Consider the following 25,762-nt stretch of genomic DNA (forward strand, 5'->3'; position numbering starts at 1 on the left):
TTCAGACAAACAGCAGCATGAAGCTCAGCGGTTTCACCTGTGGACTGCTCCTCCTGGTCTTCTCCTCCACAGGTGAGTCTGATCGTCTCACATCTTTAAATTAGATTTTTCTAAATGAATTTTGCTAAGCATTTACCAAATACCTTTTTGAAAATGAAAAGTCAAATACCATTTACATTATCATTTTAATTAAGTGACAGAATAAGCGGTGTTGAAGAAGAAAATGAAAAAGCGGTTTGGTGGATTGAGTTTTCATTTTAGTTGAGTCAACAAGCGCAACTTTATTGTGAAAATGAAAAAGCATTTCTGGTGTTGATTTTAATCTTTCATTATAAAATAGAAATACTTCCATAGCACACAGGAATGGACCAGAAATGTGCTTTTTATTTAAACATCCTTATCATTTTTACTCTTCATGAGTGGGCCAGATTAAACCGTCTGGTGGGCCTTAGGTTTGACACCCCTGGTCTAGAGGCTTGGAACAAGAGCAAAGAGGAGGTCCAAGGATGAGGTGAAGGACAACATTAGGAGGGTGTATTGGAGGAGGATGCAGATGGTCAGAGGGTTGCACTTTGGCGCCCCCTGCAGGGAGCAGCTGGAGGCCAAAGAGAAAGAGGAGGACCTGCTCTAACCTTCTGTCTGCTGTCTGCAGGGAGACTCCGGTGGTCCGCTGGTCAGTAAAAACAATGACAGCAGGTGGGTCCAGGCTGGAGTGGTGAGCTTCGGATATGGATGTGCTCAGCCAAACTTCCCGGGAGTCTATGCCCGGGTCTCAGAGTACCAGACCTGGATCAGCAGCCGGGTCAGGGGCTCCCAGCCGGGATTCGTCACCTTCAGCAGCTCCTCCAGCATCTCAGCAGCTCACTTCATCTCCATGGCTGTGCTGCCCGTCCTCTTCTCCATCTTTGTCCTCTTCTGAGAGCCTTGAAGAAGTTCTTCAGGACGCACAGAAACTCAGGGTCAGAACCTGCAAATTTTTATTTATTTATTTTTTTTTTTTTAGAAGAACATCACCTGTAACCCTTGTGCTATAGGCTCTTTAACATTGGGAGTTGGGTCATCTAGACCCACTAGACAGTGCTCTGAACCTTTTTTCTTCAATGATTTGTGATCTTCACTGGTGTCCATGGATTACATGAAATCTTTCCACCTTTATCCACCTTTGTCATGGTAGGGGGAACACGTGAATGTCAGGGTGGGGGGGTCATCTAAGATAGCACAAGGGTTAAAATGCCGGGTAGGGAGGGCTGGTGAGCATGAAGGACCCGGAATGCAGAAACGGGAGGCACACAGTTCCAGGGCAAGGGGTTTATTACTTAACAAAAAACGCTATAGAGGAGGAAAACAGAACTAAACTCACTGTGGGTTAACATTAAAACATGGCAGAAGACAGTCAGGAAGAGACGGTATGGAACAGCACAAGAGGAAGAAGAGACAAGACTTAAATACAAACAGGACTGACAAGACACAGGTGAACACCATCAGGAGAGAGTGGGACAAAGGAAGTAAAACTCAAAACCTAACATTACAGTAAACCTTTCAAAATAAAACCGGAAACAGAACATGACAGAAACAAAACTGGAGCAAAAACTAAGGCAAAGACATCCAAAACATGACATAATAAATCTCAAGACGTATTCAGTTTGTCCCTCTTGAGCTTCTGTACAGAAATGAATCCTACTTTTCTCTGATGTGGGTGTAAATGAAGGGAATGTGCTTTTAGCAGGAATGTCTGCACTGATGAAGTCTGTGAACTCAGGAGCAGCTTTGCTGATCCATGAAACTTTCTGCTCTTTCACTTTGTTTTTCTGCTTATAATTTTAGTTCTGGATGTTTTACTTTTATGATTTATTCCTAAGGAATTTCAGTCATCGCTGCAAACGTGTCATCTCTTGGACTTAAAGATGTTTGTGGTTGAAGGACCAAACTCTGTTTCTTATTTCTTCCTGTATTGATTTTAAAGACAAAACATTCAAATAAATCCAGTTTTTGAACTTCTGGGGCTTGGATGGAAAGTTCTTCTGAGAGTGAGTCATGTTTAGGAGAGGACAACCCAAACCCATCTCAGCAGTGCATTATGGGAGTTTGGGGTCTGGGTAGCCTTACTGTCCAGACAGAACTCAGGGCTGGACTCAGATGCAGAGTTCAGAGCTTTTAATCTCAGGTAAAGGCTTTTGCTGTGGCACGGGATAAAGGAACACTCAGACTATTAAGACATAACAGAAGGCTGACGAGACATGACACTTACTGAGGGCTGTCCGGTCTCTGTATGACCAGAGCAAGAGCTTGGCTCCCATAGCCGGCGGTAAGTCAGACCTGTTCCCGGTCCACGTTGGACTCTGGCAGGGCTGCCTTTTATCACCGGTTCTGTTTATAGTTTTTATGGACAGAATTTCTAGGCGCAGCCAGGGACCGGAGGGGGTCTGGGTTGGGGACCACAGGATTTCCTCTCTGCTTTTTGCAGATGATGTTGTCCTGTTGGCTTCATCGAGCCAGGACCTCCAGCATGGATTGGGGCGTTTTGCGGCTGAGTGTGAACGCCTCGAGGTTCCTCCTGAGGGGCTGGAGGAAGTGGGGGGAGCACCTTTGCTTAGACTGCTGCCCCACGACCTGGAAAAGTGGAAGAAGAAAATGGATGGATGGATGGATGGACATGACACCTACTGAGGACTGTCTGGTCTCTCTATGACCAGCAGGAGATGGTTAGCATCGCCGGCAGTAAGTTGGACCGGTTCCTGGTGGACACTTGATTCCAGCAGGGCTTCCTCTTATCCCCAGTTCCGTTCATAGTCTTACTGAAAGAATTTCTAGGTGCAGCCAGGGACCAGGAGGGGATCTACACAAGACCTACCAGCCTTGGGAACGCCTCAGGGTCCTGGAACTGGAGGAAATGGCAGAGGAAAGGGAAGTCTGGACATCTTTGCTTAGATTCCTCCTCTGACCCAAAAGGAAGAAGATGGATGGATCTTCTCTAAAGTCCTCTTGATGTTTGTAAAGATGACGTCTGGACAGAAAACAGCAGGGACGTTCACTTTCTCAACTTCTTTAAATCCTCGCAGAACTTCCTGCAATTCTTTTAGAGTTGTTTCCTTTGTGAAAAGATAAAGAAACTTGAATGTTGAGGGAGAAGAGGTGTGGTTTGGTGTTTGAACAGCTAATTGGTCGACCAGTTTCTCAACTTCAGGTGAACTTGACACTTTCAGTTCAGACAAACAGCAGCATGAAGCTCAGCGGTTTCACCTGTGGACTGCTCCTCCTGGTCTTCTCCTCCACAGGTGAGTCTGATCATCTCACATCTTTGGTTCAGATTCAAACCGTCCTTCATGTCCAGCTAATGAGCTTTCAGGATTCAGACCAACAGTCAAACCAGACGCTTCTCTTCTTGGTTTACGGTCTGGACGCTCCGCTCAGCTCAGACGGGTTTTTCAGGTCTGGTTCTCCATTTGACTCAGTGTCTGTGATTCACTTCTGGAAACTAAAAGTAATAAACTAAAAGTAATAAAATAAAAGTTTAAAAAGTTTAGAAATATTTGAAGAGTTACATTAGGATCTACAGAAAAAGGATTTTATCTGGATAATCTTAAAACTTAGTTTGAAAGAGGTAAAAAATGTAGTTGTTTGAAGATCATAAAGATGAACACAATTATAAAGAAGTGGAATTAATGTTGAAAGGAAAACACAACAACAGAGGTGTTAAGTCAAAGCCTTCATTATAAAATCTAAGATAGTTCAAACTGATTCTGAAGTGCCTGTCTGAATGCTGGCAGAACCGGTGATCAGGAGTGAAACGGCAGATCCAGCAGATTACAGATCAACCAGGAAACACTGAAAATAACAACAGTAAAGAGAAACTCTGAAGGCTCAGACTTTAGAGGAGAAAACCTCCATGAGACTAAAGGCCAGAGCATAAATGTAGTTAAAAATTATTAAATTATTAATATACAACAGTAAAAGTACTGAAATTATGTAAAAGATAAAAGCTGAGTTCTGAACTAACTGCAACCAGGAAAGTGCATTGTGGGAAATCCCAGTGGGAAGTGCGTTGCTGTAGTCCAGTCGAGAAAAGATAAAAGCGTGCACGACCTGCTCAAAAATATTAAAAGAAAGAAAGGGTTTAACTTTAGATAAAAATGAAAAAGAGGACAAAAACTCGATTTTAAAACGAGTTTTTCTTAAAATCTTTGTCCACTATGACGCCAAGGTTGGTGACTGTGGGCCAAGATGGGCCCTGGGTCCAAATACTATGACCTCTGGTTTTTCCTCATTACATTTTAAAAAGTTTCATGGCCAACCAAACTCTGACGTCAGAGTTACAGAATTACGAGATTCTGTGGTTAAATAAAGATCACTAAAAAGTTTAAAAAGAGCAGATTCTGTGCTATAAAATGCCTTGTAGCCTGACTGAAAAGTGTCCAAAATCCCACTTTCATCCAAGAAAAACCTAAAACTAACCCTAACCCTAAACTTTATTTATATAGCACTTTTCAAAATCGAGATTACAAAGTGCTGTACAATTAATGAGACAAAATCCAGATTAAAAACAGTTTACAGTATGCCGTAATAAAACCCAGCACACACACGAAACAGTGATAGCGGTTAAAATCAATAAAAACAATGAAATCAATGAAATCTTATGTTTATATTTAAGAACCAGTAAAATCATTAAAAGCACTCCTATAGAGGCAGGTTTTTAAAAGAGATTTAAATACTGGTAGCGACTCAGCGAGCCCGATCTCTTCAGGGAGACTGTTCCAGAGTGTGGGGGCTCTTACAGCAAAGGTCCCGTCTCCCCTGGTCTTCAATCTACTTTGTGGGATTGTTAAAAGGCCTTTTGCCGAAGATCTAAGATTGCGACCAGGTACATAAGGAGTGAAGGGATCAGCTATATATTTAGGGGCCAGACCACAGAGTGCTTTAAATGCAATCATTCAAATTTCAAAATCTATTCTAAAATGGACTGGGAGCCAGTGTGGGTTGCAGCTGTGCCATAACACACTTTTCCAAAGTTTTAGACACAAATGGCAGCTTTGAAATCGGTCAAAGTTAGCCGGGCATGTTGGATCCAGACCTGTTTTTTAAGTAGGGGTTCAACAACAACTTTTATATTGATGACAGGCTGCCGTTAATGATCTCCCTGACTGGAGAGCCAAGAGTTCAAACCTGTTTAAAATAGCGAGGTGCAACTGGATCCAAGAGAGAAGAAGATGCTTTTAATTTATTATCAATCCCAGTCAGTTCAGACTCTGACACCGACTTAAACTGGGTGAAACCAACAGAGTCCTGCACCAGAGCAGATTTTAAGAAGGAAGTGCCTGAGGAAATATTTGCCCTAATAGCAGCTACCTTGTTGTTAAAAAAGAATAAAAAACATTCACACATCTCATTTGTCATCTGTAGAGTGGAAGAAGGATCAGGGTTACAAACAGAACCAATCGTTTTAAACAGAATGTGGGGCTTGTGTACATTTTCTAAACTAGGCTGGATAAATACTTTCTTTTTTCTGCCTTGACGGTATCTTGGTATTTCCTCCAACAACCTGCAGATGATCCTGTTTCCATTTGCGCTCTGCTCCACGGCACAGACACCGAGCGTCCCGCGTGATTTCATTGAGCCAAGGCTCCTGCCTCCGTTTCTGACGAGTGGCTTTTAACGGAACAACAAAATCTAGAACTTCACTGGATGTTGAAATAAAAGAATTCATCAGCTCTTCTGTGCCTCTGACTGCATGAGGACAATCGTGAGACGGCATCAAAGCATCAAAGAGAGGAGGGAAAATGGCAGCGGTCTCCGTCCTAATGGGGCGACTCACTTTTACATTGTGGTCAGACTATGGTCAGATAATTCATTAGCGCCCACTGAGACATCGTCCATCAGAAAACCATACGATAACACAAGGTCCAAAGTATGTCCACATGTGTGAGTGGGATCAGTGACATGCTGTGTTCAATGAAAAGCCTGGACTGAGTCTTGAAAGTCTTTGACCATTGGCTTCAAAGAACAGCAAACATGCACATTCAGGTCCCCAATAACCAACAGTTTGTCATATTGAGTCAAAAAATGAGCCAAAAAGTTTGAAAATTCACAGATGAAGTTCATGTTGGCCTTCGGTGGCATGACAGTGAGAATATTGGATCTGCCTGCCGTAGGTTAAAACAGCTCAGTTCAAATGAGGAGAAAGACACTGGTGACAAAACCTTGAGATAAAAACAGTTCTTCAGGACCGCGGCTAGGCCTCCACGACCTGTGGTTCATGGAGCATTAAGAAATGTACAGTCAGGGGGTAAAAGCTCAGAAAAGGCGGCTCAGTGCCAGAGGCGTGTCCCCCAAAATTTATTAAATTCACCAATTAGAAAAATGATGCTAAACAATAACTGGACGGCTGCACTGGACTTGGTGCCACTAATTTTATTATTTGTTAGCCGTGGTGTTACATTCTCTGGGATCACCAGCGCCCTCTGCCTTCAGGCAGGTGTACTGCATGCCTCACCTCGTGTATTTCTAATGTGCATTTTTAGTGGATAAAAAATACTAAAGGAAAACACAAACTGGGACCAATGGAGTCAGACAAAATGATAGGAAAATGAAGTTATTAAAAATAAAGTGTCTTTTGTGATAGCAGAAAGACCAAAACAGTAAAGTGCATGCACCAGCTGCAGCTCAGTCAGTGTGTGCGGTGCAGTGTGGCTGCAGCTGTTGCCTCACAAGAAAATTTGTAAATATTTTATTTTTTATTATTACCAAAGAAACATTAAAAAATCATTAGTCATTGTTTATACAACTAATAATCTTCATGTCATTGTTTGCATCATTTTGAAATATTTTAATTGTGTTTTCATGAAAATGTCCACAAATTTTATTTATTCCTTTAACCTTTATTTAACCAGGAAAGTCCCACTGAGATTAAAAACCTCTTTTCCAAGGGAGTCCTGGCCCAGAGGCAGCACATTTCAATACAAAAAATACATATAAACAAACATCATTACTTCCAGTACAACTCAGAGTCTTGCCATCTTCAGAAGTTCTCTGATGACTCTGCTGTTGTTGGCTGCATTAATGGTGGGCGGGAGGAGGAGTACAGGGATCTTGTGGATGAATTTGTGAGATGGTCTGGAGAAAACAACCTGCTGCTGAATGTGGAAAAGACCAGAGAGATGGTGATGGACTTCAGGAAGAAACCACCAGCTTCCCAGCCTCTCAGCATCCTTGGCAGAGAGGTGGCAGAGGTAGAGGAGTACAAGTACTTGGGAGTAATCATCGACAACAGACTGAGCTGGAAGAGCAACAGCACTGCTGTGTATAAGAAGGCCAGCAGCAGACTCCATTTCCTGAGGAGGCTGAGGTCCTTCAACGTGTGCAGCAAGATGCTTGAAATATTCTACCAGTCTGTTGTGGCCAGCACTCTGTTCTTCTCGGTGGTCTGCTGGGGGGGCAGCATACCTGCTAGGGACAGCAATAGACTGAACAAACTGATCCGAAGAGCGGGCTCTGTAATTGGTTGCAAAATGGACACGTTTGAATCTGTGATGGAGAGGAGGACTCTAAATAAACTGGTATCCATCATGGATAATCCTGTGCATCCTCTCCATCCTGTACTGGATGGTCAGCGGAGCTCCTTCTCCAACAGACTAAGGCAGCTTCGCTGTCACACAAACTGCTTCAGGAGATCTTTCATTCCTCACTCCATTGGACTCTATAACTTGTCATCCATGTGCAATAGATAAAGTCATTTATGGTCCGTCTATTTTCTCTCTCCTGATGTGGCATGCAATACGCCGACGCTGCAACAACTGAATTTCCCAAGCTGGGATCAATAAAGTATCTTTATCTTTATCTTATCTTATCTTATTAAAACCACATACATCATAAAAAGCAGTTGCACATCATTGTTTCAGTCTCTGATGCTTTGAGCTTGTTCTTAAAAACATTTAAAGATACCAGATCAGTTAGGCTACGTTCACACTGCAGAGCTTAATGCTCCATTCCGATTTTTTAAAAAAGATTCTATTTTTTTGCAAGGCCGTTCACATTTCCAATTAAATGTGAACTTTAGTGATCTCCTGTGTGAACGTGAAATGACCCAGAAGTGACCCGCATGCAGAAGAGTCCTCAACGATGAACAACATCACTGGTTGTTTGTGGAAGTAGCTAACGTTAACAATGGATGTCGTCAACAGTGTTGTCAACAGCGGAGCTCTTTTTGCATCATTACATTTATTTTCACAAAGAAGCCAGCACAATTACAATCTTCTCATTTTAGGGAGGGCAATGGAGCCAGGATCGACTGTACCCACTGTTGTGGAATGGAGATGTGTATGTGCTGGGGCCGTGCACGTGTGTAATAGAGAGGAGAGAGCGCGTATAGCGCAGGAGGGAGTGACGGGGGGCAGTGGGGGCGCTTTCATGTAGTGTGTTAGGGAGGAAGGAAAACAGTAATAAAAGAAGGTTTCCCCCAGAATAAATGCTATTGACTCTTTATTAACCCGCTCTGGAGAATCTAAGGGTCCGAACGGGGAAGTGAACCCCGGAGGAGGATCCGCCTCCCCCTGCGTTTGGCCTGAATAGAGCTGTCACCCCAAATATGAATCCAATCGGTGACTGACTGGTCTCAGCAGCATCGTCCGCCATGGTTGATGTTTATGTTCTCGTTCCCGCCTACTTTAATGCAGACTGATGACGTTTGTAGCGTATCAATGACGTACGGGTCGGATTCATGTGGCCTGGCCGGTCAGACGGAGGTCGCATTTGAAAAGATCGGATACGTATCGGATTCAGGGCCACATTTCAAAAGATCGGATCTGTGTCATTCAGACTGTCATAAAAAGATCAGATACAGGTCGCATAGGGGCAAAAAATTCGGAATTGGGTCGTTTAGCCTTCAGGGTGAACGTAGCCTTAGTTTCCAGTCATTCTGCAGCATTTTTCAAGCAAAAGGAGCAGAGTGGACAAAGGCTTTTTTCCAGCTCTGTGCAGCAAATTGAACAGAAAGCAACAACTTCAGACTTTAGATCTTAAGGAGTGAGATTCCACACTTCTCCTTGTGATTAAAGAACAAATGTAGGGAGGCAGTGATCCAAGCAAGGCCTTGGAAATAAACGTGTACCAATGTCCCTGCCTCCTATTGGCCAGAGACGGCCACTGTACTCTGGAATACAAGTCACAATGATGCATCATGGATCTACAGTTGGTAAGATTAGATTAAATTAGATTTGCTTTATTGTCATTGTCTGTTGTACAATGAGATTGAAGCATCACCATCAGTGCAAGAATAGCAAGGAAGGAACATTGTAATACAATATCAAACAAACAAACAGAATATACAACTGTGCAAATATAAAACTGTAATGAAGAGTGCCGAAATTATTGTGCAAAATAGAGTGAGCAGTTTGTCCCAGAGTCTGTCCGGGATTATTGTAATGAAACTGTAATCCACAAAGAGCATCCGGACGGTGCTCTGCTGCTGCTCCAGGTGGTTCAGCGTGGAGTGGAGAGCCATGGCTACGGCGTCCTCTGTGGATCTGTTCTTGCGGTATGCAAACTGGTGGGAGTCCAAGTCTGTTAGGAGGTGGTTCCTGATGTGCAGGAGGATTAGCCTTTCAAAGCACTTCATTATTACCGGAGTGAGGCCACTGGCCGATGGTCATTAAGGCTGGTGGTAGGAGACGTCTTTGGCACAGGGATTATGGTTGCTGATTTCAGGCAGGGTGGGATTACTGCCTGGCCCATGGAGAAGTAAAAGATATTGGTAAAGGTCCCTCTCAGGACGGCACGCCCTGAGCACTTTGCCTGGTCCGTCGGGGCCAACGGCCTTCTTCGGGTTCACTGCAAGGAGAACCTCAGGGAAGCATGATACATGGTGTCAACCTTTTTGAGACATGAATATGAGGCATTTATGTACAGAATATCACCATTATCCAACACAGATAGAAAAGTTGCAGCAACAAGATGCTTTTTTACTTCAAAAGAAAAACTTATTACGGAAGAAAAAGCCAAGTTTAAGTTTGAGGGTTTTTTTTACAAGTTTTTCTATATGAGGTTTAAAGGTGAGTCGTCAATCAGGACACCAAAGTACTTGTACTCATGAACCACCTCTATGACATTTCCATCCAAGGTGGACACCATTACAATTGTTTCAGGGACCTTCTTTGAGTTTGAAAACAACATTAGTTTTGTCTTATCAGCATTGAGAACCAATTTTACCTGAATAAGTGAATGCTGGACAGCAACAAAAGCTTTCTGCAGGGTTTCAATGGCCTGAGCAAGAGATGATCCATTACAGTAAATGACTGTGTCATCAGCATAAAAATGTAGATTAGCGTCAGAGGCATTTTCACCCAAGTCATTAATGTACAAAATAAATAGAAGGGGGGCTAGAACTGAGCCCTGTGGCACCCCCCTGTGTACAGTAACAAAAACAGACCGTCATGTTTAATGCATTGGGTCCTGTTATTCAGGTAATTGGAGAACCACACAACTGCATCTCAGACAATCCACGGCTGAGTAATCTTCTTTTTATGGTTAACAGGGTCAAAAGCTTTGGACAGATCTATAGAAAGTGATGCACAGTACAGTTTTTTATCAAGGGTCATTTATCACCTAAATAGTAGCGGTGTTGACACTGTCCTTTTTTTTTTAAAGCCGGTTGAAATATAGAAAGAATGTTATTAGAGTAAAGGAACGAGTTTTGGATAAAACACATAAATGTGATATTGGCCTGTAGTTAGTCACGGATGGATCACCTCCTTCTAATAAATACGGTGGCCCTGAAGTGCAAAGCATTCAACAAATCACTCGATACAAAAACATTTTTAAGATCACAACAACAATTAAAAAAAAAAAAAAAAATTTTAAAAAGCAGCGTTACATTTTAGAAAACAAAACAAAATTTCAGAAACCAAAACTTGAAAAACAAAAATGACAAAAAAAAAACATTTCAGAAAACAAAATTAATTTCCAGGAAAAAAAGAAATATTAAATAATGAAAACATTTCAGAAAAAAAAAAAATTCCAGAAAAAAATGAAATATTAAAAAATGAAAAACATTTCAGAAAAAAAAAATTCCAGAAAAAAAATGAAATATTAAAAAATGAAAAACATTTCAGAACACAGAATGAATTTCCAGAAAACAAAACGAAATCTTCAAAAATGAAAAACATTTCCAAACCGGAAGAGGCAGCTACTATGGGACAACGCTGATTGGATGATGATTTTTGTCAATCATTTGAACTGAAAAGTATTTTAAATGAAGCGATGCCGGATTTTATCGTCCAAACAACAATGTACCATAATAATCCACGTATTTCCTATTTATATATCAAATAAAAAATGCAGCAAACTGTTAATGAACTTTAAAATTATTTTTTTAACATTTCGCCTGACACACGGTCACCCGGAAGTAGTTTGTGAGCACTTTTACTTTGAACGCTGTGCGCTAATGTCTACGGCTGCGAGGTTCACGCTGTCAATCATCTTTAGGTAAGAATCAATTCTGTGGTCTTTTCTTTTGTCAGTCACATGTCTCTAAGAATGTTAATTTTAGGATGTTAAAGTGCTGCTTTGAAAAGATAATTTCTTTTTATCTTGCGCATGCGCAAAAAGAACCGGATGGAGACGAACCGTCTTCACATGATAGCCGTTCCCGTTTTCGGTGACAACATGAGAGAAAAAGCTCCGAGCCAACCTGATTCTGTGATTTATACAGTAATTACAGTAATTATATGGCATCAGTGTTGCTAAAAATCGACTTTAAGACTGAAATCAGTAAACAAGTTCTTATGGGAAATAATATTTAAGTGCATTGTATATTTTAGAACCATGCATATACACATATACTGAAACTTAAAAATGAACTTTAAAGTTTATAAAATACTTAATTGAATTAACCTGATATTTCTGCAGGTGAAGTTTCTCAAAGCGAAGTTCCAGAAAGGTTTGTGCTGCAGAAGAACAGATGGCAGCTCTACATGGGAATACAAAAAGACTAAAGTCATTCATATCATTGTGCAGTGTACAGGCAAGTCACCATGATTTATGTGCAATGTAATCAATAAATATTATTTAACCTTAATATCTAATTTTTTTTTTAAGTTGCAGGTCCTTTAAAAAACGTCTTTAACCTGCTGCATAAGCCTGATTAGTTGTAAATGATGCAGTGGGGAGTGAAAAACGAAGCACAATTCCTGGCTTTAGTGTCCGGCTGATGATCTGGAAATCACATCTGAGGAATCGCATCAAACACTTGTACAACTCCAAACAACTTAATGTTCCTTTAAGCAAAACTCCAGTTTAAAATGTTCATATTAGGCTTGCTTCATTTAGGAGTTTTTCCATGTTTACCATTTTAGGTTTTAAAGCTTTATTAACAAAGATGATGTTTGATTTTCAAAGCTGTTGTTTAGAAATGTATTTTTGTCAATGAAAAAACTGAATGCTGATGTGAGGATTGTAATAATGGATATAAAAATAAACAAATTTGTTTCATAGCAATGCAGTATATTTATTGAAAACTTAACATGAATACGTTATTCAGTAACAGAAACGGTTGTGGATTTTCCTTTATGGGCTTCTTCATGCAGTCAATCAAATGTTGCGCTTACAATCAGCATTTACTCAGCGTACCTGTCAGTCACATTTATTAGAGGAAAAAATGCATCTGGGAAAAGTCTGTTTGTGCTTAACTATATCAAAAAGAGTCATGTCAGGGAAGTTTTGTCCACATTGCTGCTCAGCATCACATCCAGAGGAAGATGCACAGGTAAGGGACGCCAGTTCCTGCTCGTACATGCTTGCAGCTTCCTCTGCACTGGACTCCAGCTCCATTGAAATCCCTGACAGAGATAAATTAATAAATTAAAAATCCCTGACAGAAAAACATCAGCTGCCGTTCATCTTTCATTCAGGAAAAAGTTGAGTTCATCAAAATGAGGAGAAAATGGGTTAAACCAGAAATTCATTAGGGAGGGGTCAAAACACCAAACTCAGAATAAAATACATTATTTCAGTCTTATAAAAAATACATTCTAAAACAATTTGGTATTCCTCCTCTGCCTGAAAGACTAAAACGTTTTTTTTAAAGATTTATTTTACACTACAGACTTTGCCACCTTTAGTTACACACCTGGACGTGTCTGATGATGTGCACATCCAGTCATTTACTGTCATGTTTCTGTGCACTGACACACTCTAAAGTCACAGATCTTAATAGTGTGAATAAGAAGCATTCATAAATGTTATTCTGAGACACAAACTGCTGCAGTTTACCTGACAGCTTTGCTGATTTATGCTGCTGGTACACCTGTCTGAGAATCCTGCCCACGTGACCCCCCCCTCTCCAGGTGATGAGGTAACCTGTCATTAACGTATGACTGAAGGATCTTGGATCTGTCTGTAAACACCCACCTAGAAATCACGTTTAACGCTACATTTATTAGATCAAACAAATGTGCCTCCATACCTTATCTGTGGATGGCGGGACTGCATTTCCTGATGTGCGCCGTCTTTAACACCCGTTTCTTCGCAGCTGCTGCTTTAGACAGAATCCTCTCACGACATTTTGAAACATTTGTAAACCTGGTTGGTGTTGATATTTCTGGGTGCGTTCTGTCATCACATCCGCTAAATATTCAAAGATTAACGTTTATGTTAACGTTTTACCGTCCCTTTCTTTGTTTACCTGCAGAACGGACGTCATCTACACAAACTACTTCCGGGTGACCGTTCTGCTTCAGACGAAATATTCAAAAAATAATTTAAACCTTCATTATCTGTTTGCTGCATTTTTGATTTAATATGTAAATGGGAAATACGGGAATTATCATGGTACATTGTTGTTTGGACGATAAAATCCGTCGTCGCTTCATTTAAAATACTTTTCAGTTCAAATGATTGACAAACATCATCATCCAATCAGCGTTGTCCCATAGTACCTGCTTCTTCCGGTTTGGAAATGTTTTTCATTTTTGAAGATTTCGTTTTGTTTTCTAGAAATTCATTCTGTGTTCTGAAATGTTTTTCATTTTTTAATATTTCATTTTTTTTCTGAAATGTTTTTCATTTTTTAATATTTCATTTTGTTTTTCTGAAATGTTTTCATTTTTTTATTTCATTTTGTTTTCTGGAAATTAATTTTTTTTCTGAAATGTTTTCATTTTGTAATATTTCTTTTTTTTTCTGGAAATTAATTTTGTTTTCTGAAATCTTTTTTTCTTTTTTTTCTTTTTTCTTTTTTATGTTTTGGTTTCTGAAATTTTGTTTTGTTTTCTAAAATGTAATACGCTTTTTAAATTGTTGCTGTGATCTTAAAAATGTTTTTGTATCGAGTGATTTGTTGAATGGTTTGCACTTCAGGGCCACCGTAAATAAAGGCAAAAGTAAAACTGATTTCCAAAATGATGGAATTTCTATAATTTTGATTGAAGGATTAAAAAGAATTGTAAGTGGTTCTGCAGTAAAAGCTGCTGCCAGTTTAAAAAAGTAAGGCTCCATTAAGTCTGGCCCAGGAGTCCAAGGCCCAATGCCTTTAAAGCTTTATGCACTTCATGCACAGTAAAAGGTACAAAGTTAAATGGGTCCCCAGAAAACAGCGGATTCTTTGCAAGAGTTTGTTGCATTTTTGCAGAATCAAACCAGGAACCTGATGATAAAAAATGATAATTGAAGCAATTCAGGACTTCAGTTTTATCATTAACTACGACAGAATCTTTAACAGAAGTAGGAAGTACTTGATCATTTTCCAGAATTTCTGTGGGTCCTTAAGGTTCTCAGTAGTGACAGAGAAAAAATTGTCAGATTTGGCATTTTTATAAGAGAAGTACACTTATTCCTAAACTGTTTGAAAACAGACCAATCAGAGGAAGAATCAGTCTGTCTTTCCTTTTTCCATGCTTTACAATGCTCATGTATAATATCTGCAAGTTCATGTGAAAACCAGCGATTTTCACGTCCCTTAATTCTACATTTTTGCAAAGGAGCATGTTTATTTACGATTTGTAAAAAATGTCCAAGCTAGCTCTACATCTGGCAGTAGACCAATATTTACCCAATGAACTAATGACAAATCATGATAAAAAGCTTGCACATTAAAATGTTTAAGATTCCTCTTACAGACTATACGTGGTTTACATTTAGGAATTTTTGTGTTTCTGCAAACCGCAACAACACAATGATCACTGAAATCATTACAAAAGATACCAAGAGAAGAGAATTTATGCGGCACATTTGTTAAAACCAAATCAGTGATTGTGGACTTTTCTGGACATTTGAGATTTGGCCTGGTAGGTAGATTCACTAACTGAATCACAGAATACTTTAAATTCACTAGAAATTGCATTTAACCAGTTTCAGTCTAAATCACCAGCCATAAGTAATTCAGTGTAATTGACTTTAGTCAAAAGCTGCTGTAGTGAAAACAATGCCTCTGTTGAAGCAGATGGAGGTCTGGAACATCCAACAACAGCAATAGAAAGAGATTTTACTATTTCTACACTCAAAGCCAAAAACTTCATTGTTTGCAGATCAATTGGGACAAAATAACAGAAGCATTGAATCCTGCTTTGACATAGATAACAACACCGCCTCCTTTTTTTGGCCTGTCAGTGCGATAAACATTGTACCGAGAAATGTTGATATCTTCATTAGTAATAGATTTAGTTAACCAAGTTTCAGAAATTATAACAACATCTGCACCTGTAGATTGAACCCAACTGAACCCTGGTTTCCTGCATGTCAGTCCTTCACCTTACCAACCGAGCTACCCAGCCACCTAATAAGTAATGCCATCGTCCACAAATGTAAACACTTATCAGAAGTGAAGAGTACAGACCTCAGAATAAAAACAAACTTCACTGGAGTAAAGTGCAGGCTCAGGCCTGTTAGCTCCAGGAGGATGCAGTCGTCAAATTTCAACCGCATTCATAGATAATAATAATAATAATAATGGATTGGATTTATCTGCGCTCTTTCTTGTTGCTCAAAGCTCTTACAATGTGTCCATTATTTATTATTCATTCACTCCTCATTCATACTTGGTGATGGTAGCTACTCTTTAGCCTCAGCTGCCCTGGGGCAGACTCACAGAGGTGGGGCTGCCGGTTTGTGCCTACGGCCCCTCTGACCATCACGGGACATTCATGCACATTCACACACCAGTGAAGCCACACTGGAGGCCACAACGACAGCTGGCTGGGGGGAGCGGGGATCGATCGCTGACCCATCGGTCATTGGACGACCTACCACCTGAGCCACTGCCGCCCCCACGTAGATCCACGTGTATACAATCCATAAAATATTGACTGCCAAGTTTAAACAGATAAAATGATAAAAAAGATGCAGTAAAAAATGTTAAAAACGGCAAAAACACAGACAGACACTTAACAGACAGAAGAACATGCTGCCATCTTGGATTTGTATGGACTGTTTTATAACTTTTCTTAGGTGAACCTCATACTCTGATGAAAAATAGTATATGGACTATTAGTTACCCCGATGATCAGCCTCTCCTTCACTGTCACAGTGGAACCACATGAACCCCCACTTTACAAGCATGTATAAACCAGGTGTATGCAGAAAACTGCAGTGCAGGGAAGGTCAGCCTCATGCCAGAGGGGTGAGGATGGGTGGAAGAAGTGCCCTACCAGATAGAGAGATTGCTGATTAAATCAGGGCAACCCCTGCAGGTCATGTGGTAAATAATGGCCTCACAATGGCTGTGGGGTCAAAGGGTACAGCCAAATGTTGGGAGAACCATCGTCAGGTCTATTAGTCAGATATTTCATTGTGAGATCAGGGGATCAAACTCTCTACGTAGAAAAAGTGTTGTTCTTTGCATGAAATTTTCACAGATGCATCATGAATCATGTATCACGTTAAAATCACTGAAGAAGTCGGAATAAACCACGCGAAGAACACGTAAACCGGCGCCTCATTGAATTTCTTCACTTTGACTTTCAGAGCACTGAGCAGAAATCAGAAGGCGTCAGCACCACGGTCAGCTCCTGCCAGGCCCCCCCCACATGCCTTGTTTTAAATAAACAGTGGAATTCCCCTGATCCACGTATGAAATGTCTGTGTCTGGTGATCCATGCGTGATATACGTCATCCATACGTGTTTCCTGCGTTCGTCAGTCGTCGATGTGCACAGATGTCCGTCGGGTTTCAGCTGACAGCTCTTTACGGGAATTCGGTTTTGAGTTGTTAAAAATTTGTGGTTGGTTGAGAATTACACTGTTCATGTATAGGTTACATAATTTCTACGCAGTTATTCTGTGAGTCTTACGAAATTGTGTGTGATTTTTGTGAGATGCACACGTAAATTTGTGTCTTTCTACGACCGTTCCACGTTTGTCTAACAGACTTTTCACACATGAACCACCGATGTTTGACTTCTATATCACGTATACGGCGCACATTTCACGTTCTAATTATGTAATTGATGCATGAATCACTAATGAGTTGCATGTAAACAGCACAATTATCACTCACGACTCATGCATGTGAGGAGTAGTGTTTATGAAACGGCCAATCTGTCACTCCTCCAGCAGTCTATGCCGAGTGGGGGTCTCCTGCTCCCCCTGTCCCGTCTCTCATGGGGCGTTGTCTGGTGCAGCGCAGAAGGAGACCAGGTGGTGTGTGGTGGTGGTAGAGTGGGTGTGGATGCGCCGGGCCTTTTCTTGCTGATCTCCCCAGCTGCGGATCGTCTTGGCGTCTCGTGAGGGCCGTGGCAGGAACCAACGACTCAAACACTTTCACTGATAACATTTGATTTCAAAGATCAAATGATCCATCTTGCTTTAGGGATTTGAATCATGAATTACACATTTAGAGCTTCTGACTCGCTTCAGTCATAAAGTGAGTCGCTTTTGCTGGTCATCCACCACGACTTGCAGTTTACAGTTTTGAGAAACGCCTCAGCAGTGATGCAAACTTTAATACTGTTGTGAGAAGTGATCCAAGAAGACTGAGAAAAACTGAAAGGAAGAACCAGGATGGAGAGCATGAGTCAGTTCAAACTGGAGGAACTTCAACGTCTGAACCAGATCTGAGGTCCAACGGCAGAACTGTGTGGTTCTGCTGAATCTGCAGAACTTCCTGGATCTGAATGAATCCCTGAGCTGAGTCTGGACCCCCACCAGGAAAGGCTTTTTCTAAACTGTCTGTTCTCTCCACAGGAGCAGAGGCGCAGACAGACGGTGAGTTCTGTTCACTTCATCCAAACTAACAGCAGCATTTGGTTTTAGACTCTGAATGGACCTGGACCCAGTCCTCTCAGGACGGCAGCAAATGCATAGAAACTATCTGTAGACACAGACATTCAGACAGAAACCTGCTGTGATCCGTTACCATGCATGAGCTCCTGCAGGTTCTCCTGTCTCCTGCAGTCTGCGGTAAACCCCCCCTCAACACCAAGGTGGGGTCCAGGATCGTTGGAGGCCAGGCCGCTGCTGCGGGGGCGTGGCCCTGGCAGGTCAGGATGCTGTTACCAGTAATCGGGGGGACGGCTCTCTGTGGGGGGTCTCTGATCAACAGCCAGTGGATCCTGAGTGCCGCTCACTGTTTCAGCAGGTGAGCTGAGCTCTGGTCACATGACCTCACCTGTCTGCAGCTTAGTTTTTATTCAAATATATAAATGTTTGTCTTTTCAGCACCAGCACTTCAGGTGTGGTCGTTTACCTGGGAGAGACAGGAATATACAACAGTCCTAACTCTGTGAGCAGGACGGTGTCCCGGATTATCGTACATCCAAACTACGACAAGCTAACTCAGGACAACGACATTTCCCTGGTGGAGATGGCCTCACCTGTGACCTTCAACGACTACATCAGCCCCGTTTGTTTGGCGGCACAGGGCAGCGACTTCCCCGGTGGGACCACCGCCTGGGTCACCGGCTTTGGGCAGCTTTCATTTGAAGGTCAGGAGGTCACCTTGTTACTTTGTCAACTCTGAAAGACAAATCTAGATGTTAACAAAAGGTTACTCAAAGCTTGTTTGTAGAGAAAAGCTGCTTCACCTTCAGCAGTTTTAATGTTTTTTAAAAGATTTTTTGTATTTGGTCAAATTTTCTAAAACAAACCTTTAATCCTGAATATTTTAGTGGCTTTAAGAATCATTAAACCGGAATATTTGTCTTTTATCTGGTCCTGCCATCGCCTGGAGACTCATCTAGATTCAACCACAATCCACGTCACACAGCAGTTAAATCGTTCATCTTGGTTATGGTTAATATTGGTTATTTTGGTTTTGACTGCATCCTTCAAATTCTAAAGAGGAATTCAAAGGTTTGTTTGTTTGAATCTGAATGACAGAAGTTCCACTTAGGGCACGTTGGATGGACTTTTACCAGCTGACTAAAATTCTGATTTGGCAGTCCTCACCTGCAGTGTTACAGAGTTTCTCTTCTTTTCCAGGAAGTACGTCTTCCACTCTACAGGAAGTGAGCGTTCCCATCGTGTCCAACACTCAGTGTAGCGCTAATTATGCTGAGATCATGGCGATCACCAGCAACATGATGTGTGCTGGTCTGACAGAGGGAGGGAAGGATTCCTGTCAGGTGAGTCCTGACACTTTCACCATTTGATAACAACATTCAGAAAACCATCAGGACTTATCCACTGGTCCCTTTAGGGTCAGAGTGTGTTTGTGTTTCCTGTAACGAGATAATCATGAATACAAGTACAATGCTGAAGTAAAGGTTGTTGTATTGTATGGAATTACGTTTCTGCCATAAACCGAAAGGGCGTAAAGACAACTAAGTGGGCGTATTTAGGAACTGAGTGAGTGAACCTTAAAACCGTGCAGGCGCAATTCTAACTGAGAAGTGATCTTGCGCGGTCAATTCCTTTTTGCGCGCTCATCTGGATTTACGCTCAGTGTTACGGGGGCGTTTTTGTCACTTTTGGGGCAGGAACCTTTCTGGTTGATCTGATTGGCTGAAATTTGCATGGCCTATCGGCGAGGCAGAGGGGCGGGACCTTCATTTTACAGTGCGGGGGGGGGGGGGGGGGTAACAGGCGGCTCTTGAGCTGCATGCAGCTTTCTGCCTTTTATCATATTTTCTATATTCACTACTTTCACAACCATAAGGTGAAAGTCTTACATTTTCTCCAAAATGTACAGAGCGGCCCTAATGTGTTATTGTGTGACTTCAGTAAAGAGGATCTAGGAGAGAACAGCATGATGACGGTACGGAGAGAGGAGAGGACGTGAAAGAAGACACCCCCCCTCCCCCCCCATAGTACACAGGAGCAGATATGAGCATAATGCAGAACTACTTCGTTTTGGAAACCCTGGAAATGCAAAGAGACACGATTATGAGGCATAGTTTAAACTGCAGCTATCAGCTACGAGGAGGAACACGGGAATAGAGCAGCTGTGGTTCGGTTAAATTAGATCTTCACAGATTCGGACTTCCTGCTTCAATAACTCTTCTGATCAACGTTCCAATGTGTCAGCAAGTATTTCACTCATTTTGTATTAACACAGAGAGTGAACTACAAAAGCATTTTTAAAGAAAAAAGATCGTTTTTATTGCCTTTTAATCAGAATTGTTCGTTTTAAGCTGTGAATGCAAACAGAGCAGCGAGCCGGCTGCCAAGAGACCGTCAACAAAGTGCAACCTCTGTGAAACAGCATTCTGTCAAAATCAGTGAACTTTTAAAAAGGGAATAAATGTCTATATTTATATGAACTGGTAATGAAGACTCGTCAGCATAGTCATGCTACATTATTATTTATTATACTACATTTTGTTAGAAAGTCAACCTCTATTTTATTTCTTATAGTTCTTAAAATTTAATAGAGATATGAATCATAACATAAATGCACTATAGCTCTGAAGATACTAAAGCTTCTGTCACCAAACCTCCTGTACTGACTAATCATGACCTTATTTTCCTACTAAAATAAAGATTATGCAAAAAAAAAAAATTCTAGCATCTTCAGAGCTTTTCAGGATTTTTTACCACATCTGATCCATTTGTAATTATGAAAAATTCCTATAAATAAACAAAGTGAACTATTGACATTCTTTATTTTAGTATGACAATAAGGTCATGTCAAGTTACTGATAACTTTAGTCATGATTCATATCTATTAAAATTTGAAAAAGTATATGAAACAAGATAAAATAAAGATGGCCTTTCCTACAGAATATGTATTGTAACAAGAATATGCTTTATAATATTTTTGTAAAATTATTGATTTTTACACAGTAGTGTTTCACAGTTCACAGAGGTTGCACTTTGTTGACGCTCCCTTGGCAGCCGGCTGCTGCATGTCTGCATTCAAGCGAACAATTCTGATTAAAATGCAATAAAAACGATCTTTTTTCTTCAGAAATGCATTTGTGGTTCACTCTCTGTGTTAATACAAAAGGATTGAGATACTTGCTGACACATTTGAACGTTGATCAGAAGAGTTATTGAAGCAGGAAGTCTGAATCTGTGGAGATCTTTCTAACTTATCGAACCTCAGCTGCCAGAGAATTTAAAATGATGAATCCATGGTTTCCAAGTAAGAACGCTGGAAAACCAACTCCGACAAGACAAGAAGACGCAGCAGCAGCTGAGTTTCCGCGGATAAGGAAAGGCCTGTGTTGGAAGATCGACTCGAGGCTGAGCGCTGCTACTCCAGCAGATGACCGTGAAAAGCTGTCCATCCTCCCCCGGCTTACCGGGACGCAGCGCCGGCGAGTTACTTTGGGACTGCAGGACTTAAACTTGGCCTGAGGTGTCTGCTGTCACTGTTCTTTGGAGCCGCATAGCAAAGAGACGGACGCTGATGATGAGGAAAGGGAAGCCGGCGGGTTTGATAGAGATGTAGTCCAGCTGTTTCAGATGCAGAAGATGAGGACTTTGATGGATTAGAAATGCTGATTGATGACTGAAAAAATAAATCACAACCAACTCGGTTTTGCGCTCGCTGCCTTTTTTAAACACACACCAGCATGCACGTTTCACCGGTATGTGTGTTAACGTTAAACACAGAAAAACACTCAAAACTGAAACGGCGCCGTTGTAATGATAGGAGGGGGTTATGGCACATAACATGGATTTAATTGTGTGTTTGTCTGGCAGGTCAGTGTGTGTTGTGGCTCATTAAATATCACAGTTAGAAATGTCAGCTCTTTGTGTCAAACTTGTTTGTCCCCCCCCCCCCCCCCTGTTAGAGGCAATCATAGAAAAAAAAAACGCGGATGTAACGTGGATTAAAACATTAACCAACGACCCAAAACTAAGGTAAGAAAGTGCAGCGGGTTTTTTTGTGCTGAAAGTTTTTCTCATGTGAAATTCACTGCATTTGTTACCGTTTTAATGCTTTTAATCCACGTTACAGCCACCGTTCCTTTTCTATTAAAGCCCCAAAATGAAAGTCCCGCCCCGCTGCTTGACATGCAAATTTCAGCCAATCAGATCAACCAGAAATGTTCCTGCCCCTAAGTGACAAACACACCCCTGAATACCGCCCCCAAGTGACAAAAACGCCCCCTTAACACTGAGCGTAAATCCAGGTGAGGGCGCAAAAGAGAATTGACCGAGCAGGATCACTGCTCAGTTAGGATTTCAGCCGTTCAGTTGTAAAATACGGGGTCGCTTGGTTAGAATTGCGCCATCACAGTTTTAAGGTTCACTCACTCAGTTTCTAAATACGCCCGCTTAGTTGTCTTTACGCCCTTTCAATTTTTGGCATTTATGTAATTCGATAGTATTGCTGTTTATGTCTGTGAAAATATACATGAATGTACTCAGACGAGAAGGTTGAAGAAGGTTTCCATGTGGGAACAGTTGAACATGGATCAGTGACCCCCACGGTCTGGCTGCGCCTTGGAATAAATGGATCCCCATGTTATCGTTTCCTCACAGCAGAACCGAGCCAGACCTTCTTTAAGCTGCAGTTCTTTGTTTGTTCAGGGTTCTACTGGGGGAACTGGATGGGTGGAGGGAGGAATCTGGTGAGGGAGGGGTCCCATCTGTGTGTGATTGTCCTGTGGTTTCTGTTTAAAATAATTTTCATTTTTTATGATTATTTTATCTGCTTTTATTTGTGTTTTTTTAACTGAAATGAGAGGCACTATATAAATAAATAAAGTTTGAGTTAATCACTTATTAATCATTCATTCACAGAGGTCAATGGATCTAAATAAAATGCACTTCACTTTTTTTTATTTGTTTATTCAATTCTAAACAGACTGAATATTTTACATCTGACACTGATAATAAACTCAAGAGGGGCTACGGAAAAAAAAGAAACAACTGCTTAAAATGTAAATTTGCAAATTTATGAAAACTTAAACTAAATTGAACTTGCAAACATTTGTGAAAATAAGAATTTGGAGTTAACTTCCTTTCTCTCCTGAAACGTCAACATCAATGTCAGGATTCAGCTCCTATGCAGAAACACATTTACTGTCATTCAAGTGAGCAAAACAATGAAGAGTCCAAGAATCTTTTCCTGGTTTCTGCCAAACAACACCTGTCTTCTTCCTGACCTTTGATGGGCGCCATCAGTGACCAGTTCACTCCAACATTGTCCAGCACAGTAACTAGAGAGCTGACTGTGTCATCAGCAGCTGTTGTGTCCATCATAGGAACAAACTCTATAAACTCTGCTGTGACGGTCTCTTTAACACTTCTAATAAATATGCACAGCTGTATTTACCTGTGATGTCGGGACAATTATCAATAGTGACCGAAAATGCAATCAATGACTAGATTTCTTCATTTGGCGCCCAAGTCTCCTCAGAGATGATGAATCTGTAGTCCTAATCCTTGACACACTTATGCTAGCAAAGATCGACGGCTTTTTGGGAACAAGGGGAGGGTGCTTTGTTACGGTGTGTGTTCCGGAAGAGGCTTCGGACTGCAGTCCGTCTGGAGAACCCTGTCTCCCGGGGAAACTGTCTCCAAACAGATGAGCAGCTTTGGGATGGTGTGTGGTGGTTTTTAAATGCGGAACTGCCACTTTGGGCAATCCTGAGCAACCGTGTAAACAATCATGTGAATTTATGTTTCCAGTCAAGCCCAGACAAAATAAAGGCTGATGTTATTTCCATATACTTGCATCCAAAGTGCTCATTTCCCGCACACAGTTTAAGTTTATCCACAGCTAAATGTTGTTAGCACATGTTAGCCTAATGCTAACCCTTCTTCTGGGTACATTCCGCCATAGAATAAAGCACCGGCTGCACGGATTAAGAAAATTATAAGCAAACAGGCCCTTAATTGTCAGGACAAGGGCTGGTGAGCATGAAGGACACAAAATGCAGAGACGGGAGGCACATGGTTCCAAAGTAAGGGGTTTATATCAAACAGAAAGCACTGCCAAAACCCCAAAACAAAAACTCAGTGTGGTAAAGAAGACGAGCAGGGAAAAGAAGGTATGGACCAGCACAAGAGGAAGCAGAGACAAAACTTAAATACAAACAGGACTGACAAGACACAGGTGAACACCATCAGGAGAGACTGGAACCCGGGAAGTAAAACTCAAAACCATGACATGACAGGCAACCTTTCAAAATAAAACAGGAAACAGAACCCAAACATGACAGAAACAAAAAGGAAGTAAAAACCCAAACCATGACACTTAAGAATCATAACAGTAATAAAAGCTGCAGTCCCATCAACACGTCTAGCACGTATTTCGCCGTGCTAAACCTTTGTCGTTGGCTGGTTGGACCAACAACGCAGAAGAAGAGCACTGACATCATCGCCCCGCCTCCCTCCTGGAAATGGTGACTGGAAGTGAATTATGCAACACTTTTCACACGTTGGATGTGAAAACTAAAATGCAATACCCCCTTTGCATTTTCACTTTAATTTAGTAACAGAGAAAATGATGTTGAAGTAGAAATAGAAGAAGCTATTTGGAGGATACATTTTTAATTTTAGTTTTTGGCCAATTGGTGCAGTTATATTGTGAAAACGAAAAAGCATTTCTGGTGTTGATTTTTATCTTTAATTATCCAACAAAAAGGCTTCCATACCCCACAGGAATGGACTGGAAATGTGCTTTTTATTTAAACATCCTTATCATTTTTACTCTTCATGAGTGGGCCAGATTAAACCGTCTGGTTGGCCGGATGCGGCCCGTGGGCCTTGGGTTTGACACTCCTGGTCTAGAGGCTTGGAACAAGAGCAAAGAGGAGGAGGGAGCAGATGGTCAGAGGGTTGCACTTTGGTGCCCCCTACAGGGAACAGCTGGAGGCCAAAGAGAAAGAGGAGGAACTGCTCTAACCTTCTGTTTACTGTCTGCAGGGAGACTCAGGTGGTCCACTGGTCAGTAAAGACCAAAGCAGGTGGGTCCAGGCTGGAGTGGTGAGCTTCGGAGAAGGATGTGCTCAGCCAAACTTCCCGGGAGTCTACACCCGGGTCTCAGAGTACCAGACCTGGATCCGCAGCCAGGTCAGGGGCTCCCAGCCGGGATTCGTCACCTCCATCCGCTCCTCCAGCATCTCAGCAGCTCACTTCATCTCCATGGCTGTGCTGCCCGCCCTCTTCTCCATCTTTGTCCTCTTCTGAGAGCTTTGAAGAAGTTCTTCAGGACGCACAGAAACTCTGGGTCAGAACCTGCAAAGAAGTTCACTTTAGAAAATCTCAAGACGTGTTCAGTTTGTCCCTCTTGAGCTTCTGTACAGAAATGAATCCTACTTTGATTTGATTTGGGTGTAAATGAAGGGATAAAACTGGTTATTATGTACCCTAAGCACTTGGTTGAGTCTTTCATGTTGCACCCACCGAGGCTGGATATAACAGTCAAGTTTAGGAGAGGACAACCC

At 41.5% G+C, this 25,762-nt stretch overlaps 1 protein-coding gene across 2 annotated transcripts; it reads left to right on the top strand.

The window, feature by feature from the left end:
• Positions 1–2: 2 nt before the first annotated feature.
• On the top strand, positions 3–25,689 carry LOC101156412 (transmembrane protease serine 11D-like). 2 transcript variants are annotated; one of them, XM_023957241.1, is made up of 6 exons: positions 3–72; positions 18,162–18,182; positions 18,372–18,555; positions 18,636–18,901; positions 19,398–19,540; positions 25,242–25,689. In XM_023957241.1, exons 1-6 carry the CDS (start codon positions 18–20, stop codon positions 25,503–25,505), a joined length of 933 nt encoding a protein of 310 aa, XP_023813009.1. In that variant the 5' UTR covers positions 3–17; the 3' UTR covers positions 25,506–25,689. The 2 variants fall into 2 exon arrangements, with proteins under 2 accessions (XP_023813009.1, XP_023813008.1); XM_023957240.1 differs by lacking the exon at positions 3–72 and adding an exon at positions 3,179–3,275.
• The last annotated feature ends 73 nt before the right edge of the window (positions 25,690–25,762 follow it).

This window comes from Oryzias latipes, chromosome 8 (assembly GCF_002234675.1).
Source record: "Oryzias latipes chromosome 8, ASM223467v1".
In the NCBI taxonomy this organism is placed as follows: domain Eukaryota; kingdom Metazoa; phylum Chordata; class Actinopteri; order Beloniformes; family Adrianichthyidae; genus Oryzias; species Oryzias latipes.

Coding starts and splice junctions, on each gene's coding strand:
- LOC101156412 (XM_023957241.1), top strand. CDS start 18: ATGAAGCTCAGCGGTTTCACCTGTGGACTGCTCCTCCTGGTCTTCTCC. Junction 73..18,161: donor CCTGGTCTTCTCCTCCACAG/GTGAGTCTGATC, acceptor TTCTCTCCACAG/GAGCAGAGGCGCAGACAGAC. Junction 18,902..19,397: donor TGGGCAGCTTTCATTTGAAG/GTCAGGAGGTCA, acceptor CTTCTTTTCCAG/GAAGTACGTCTTCCACTCTA.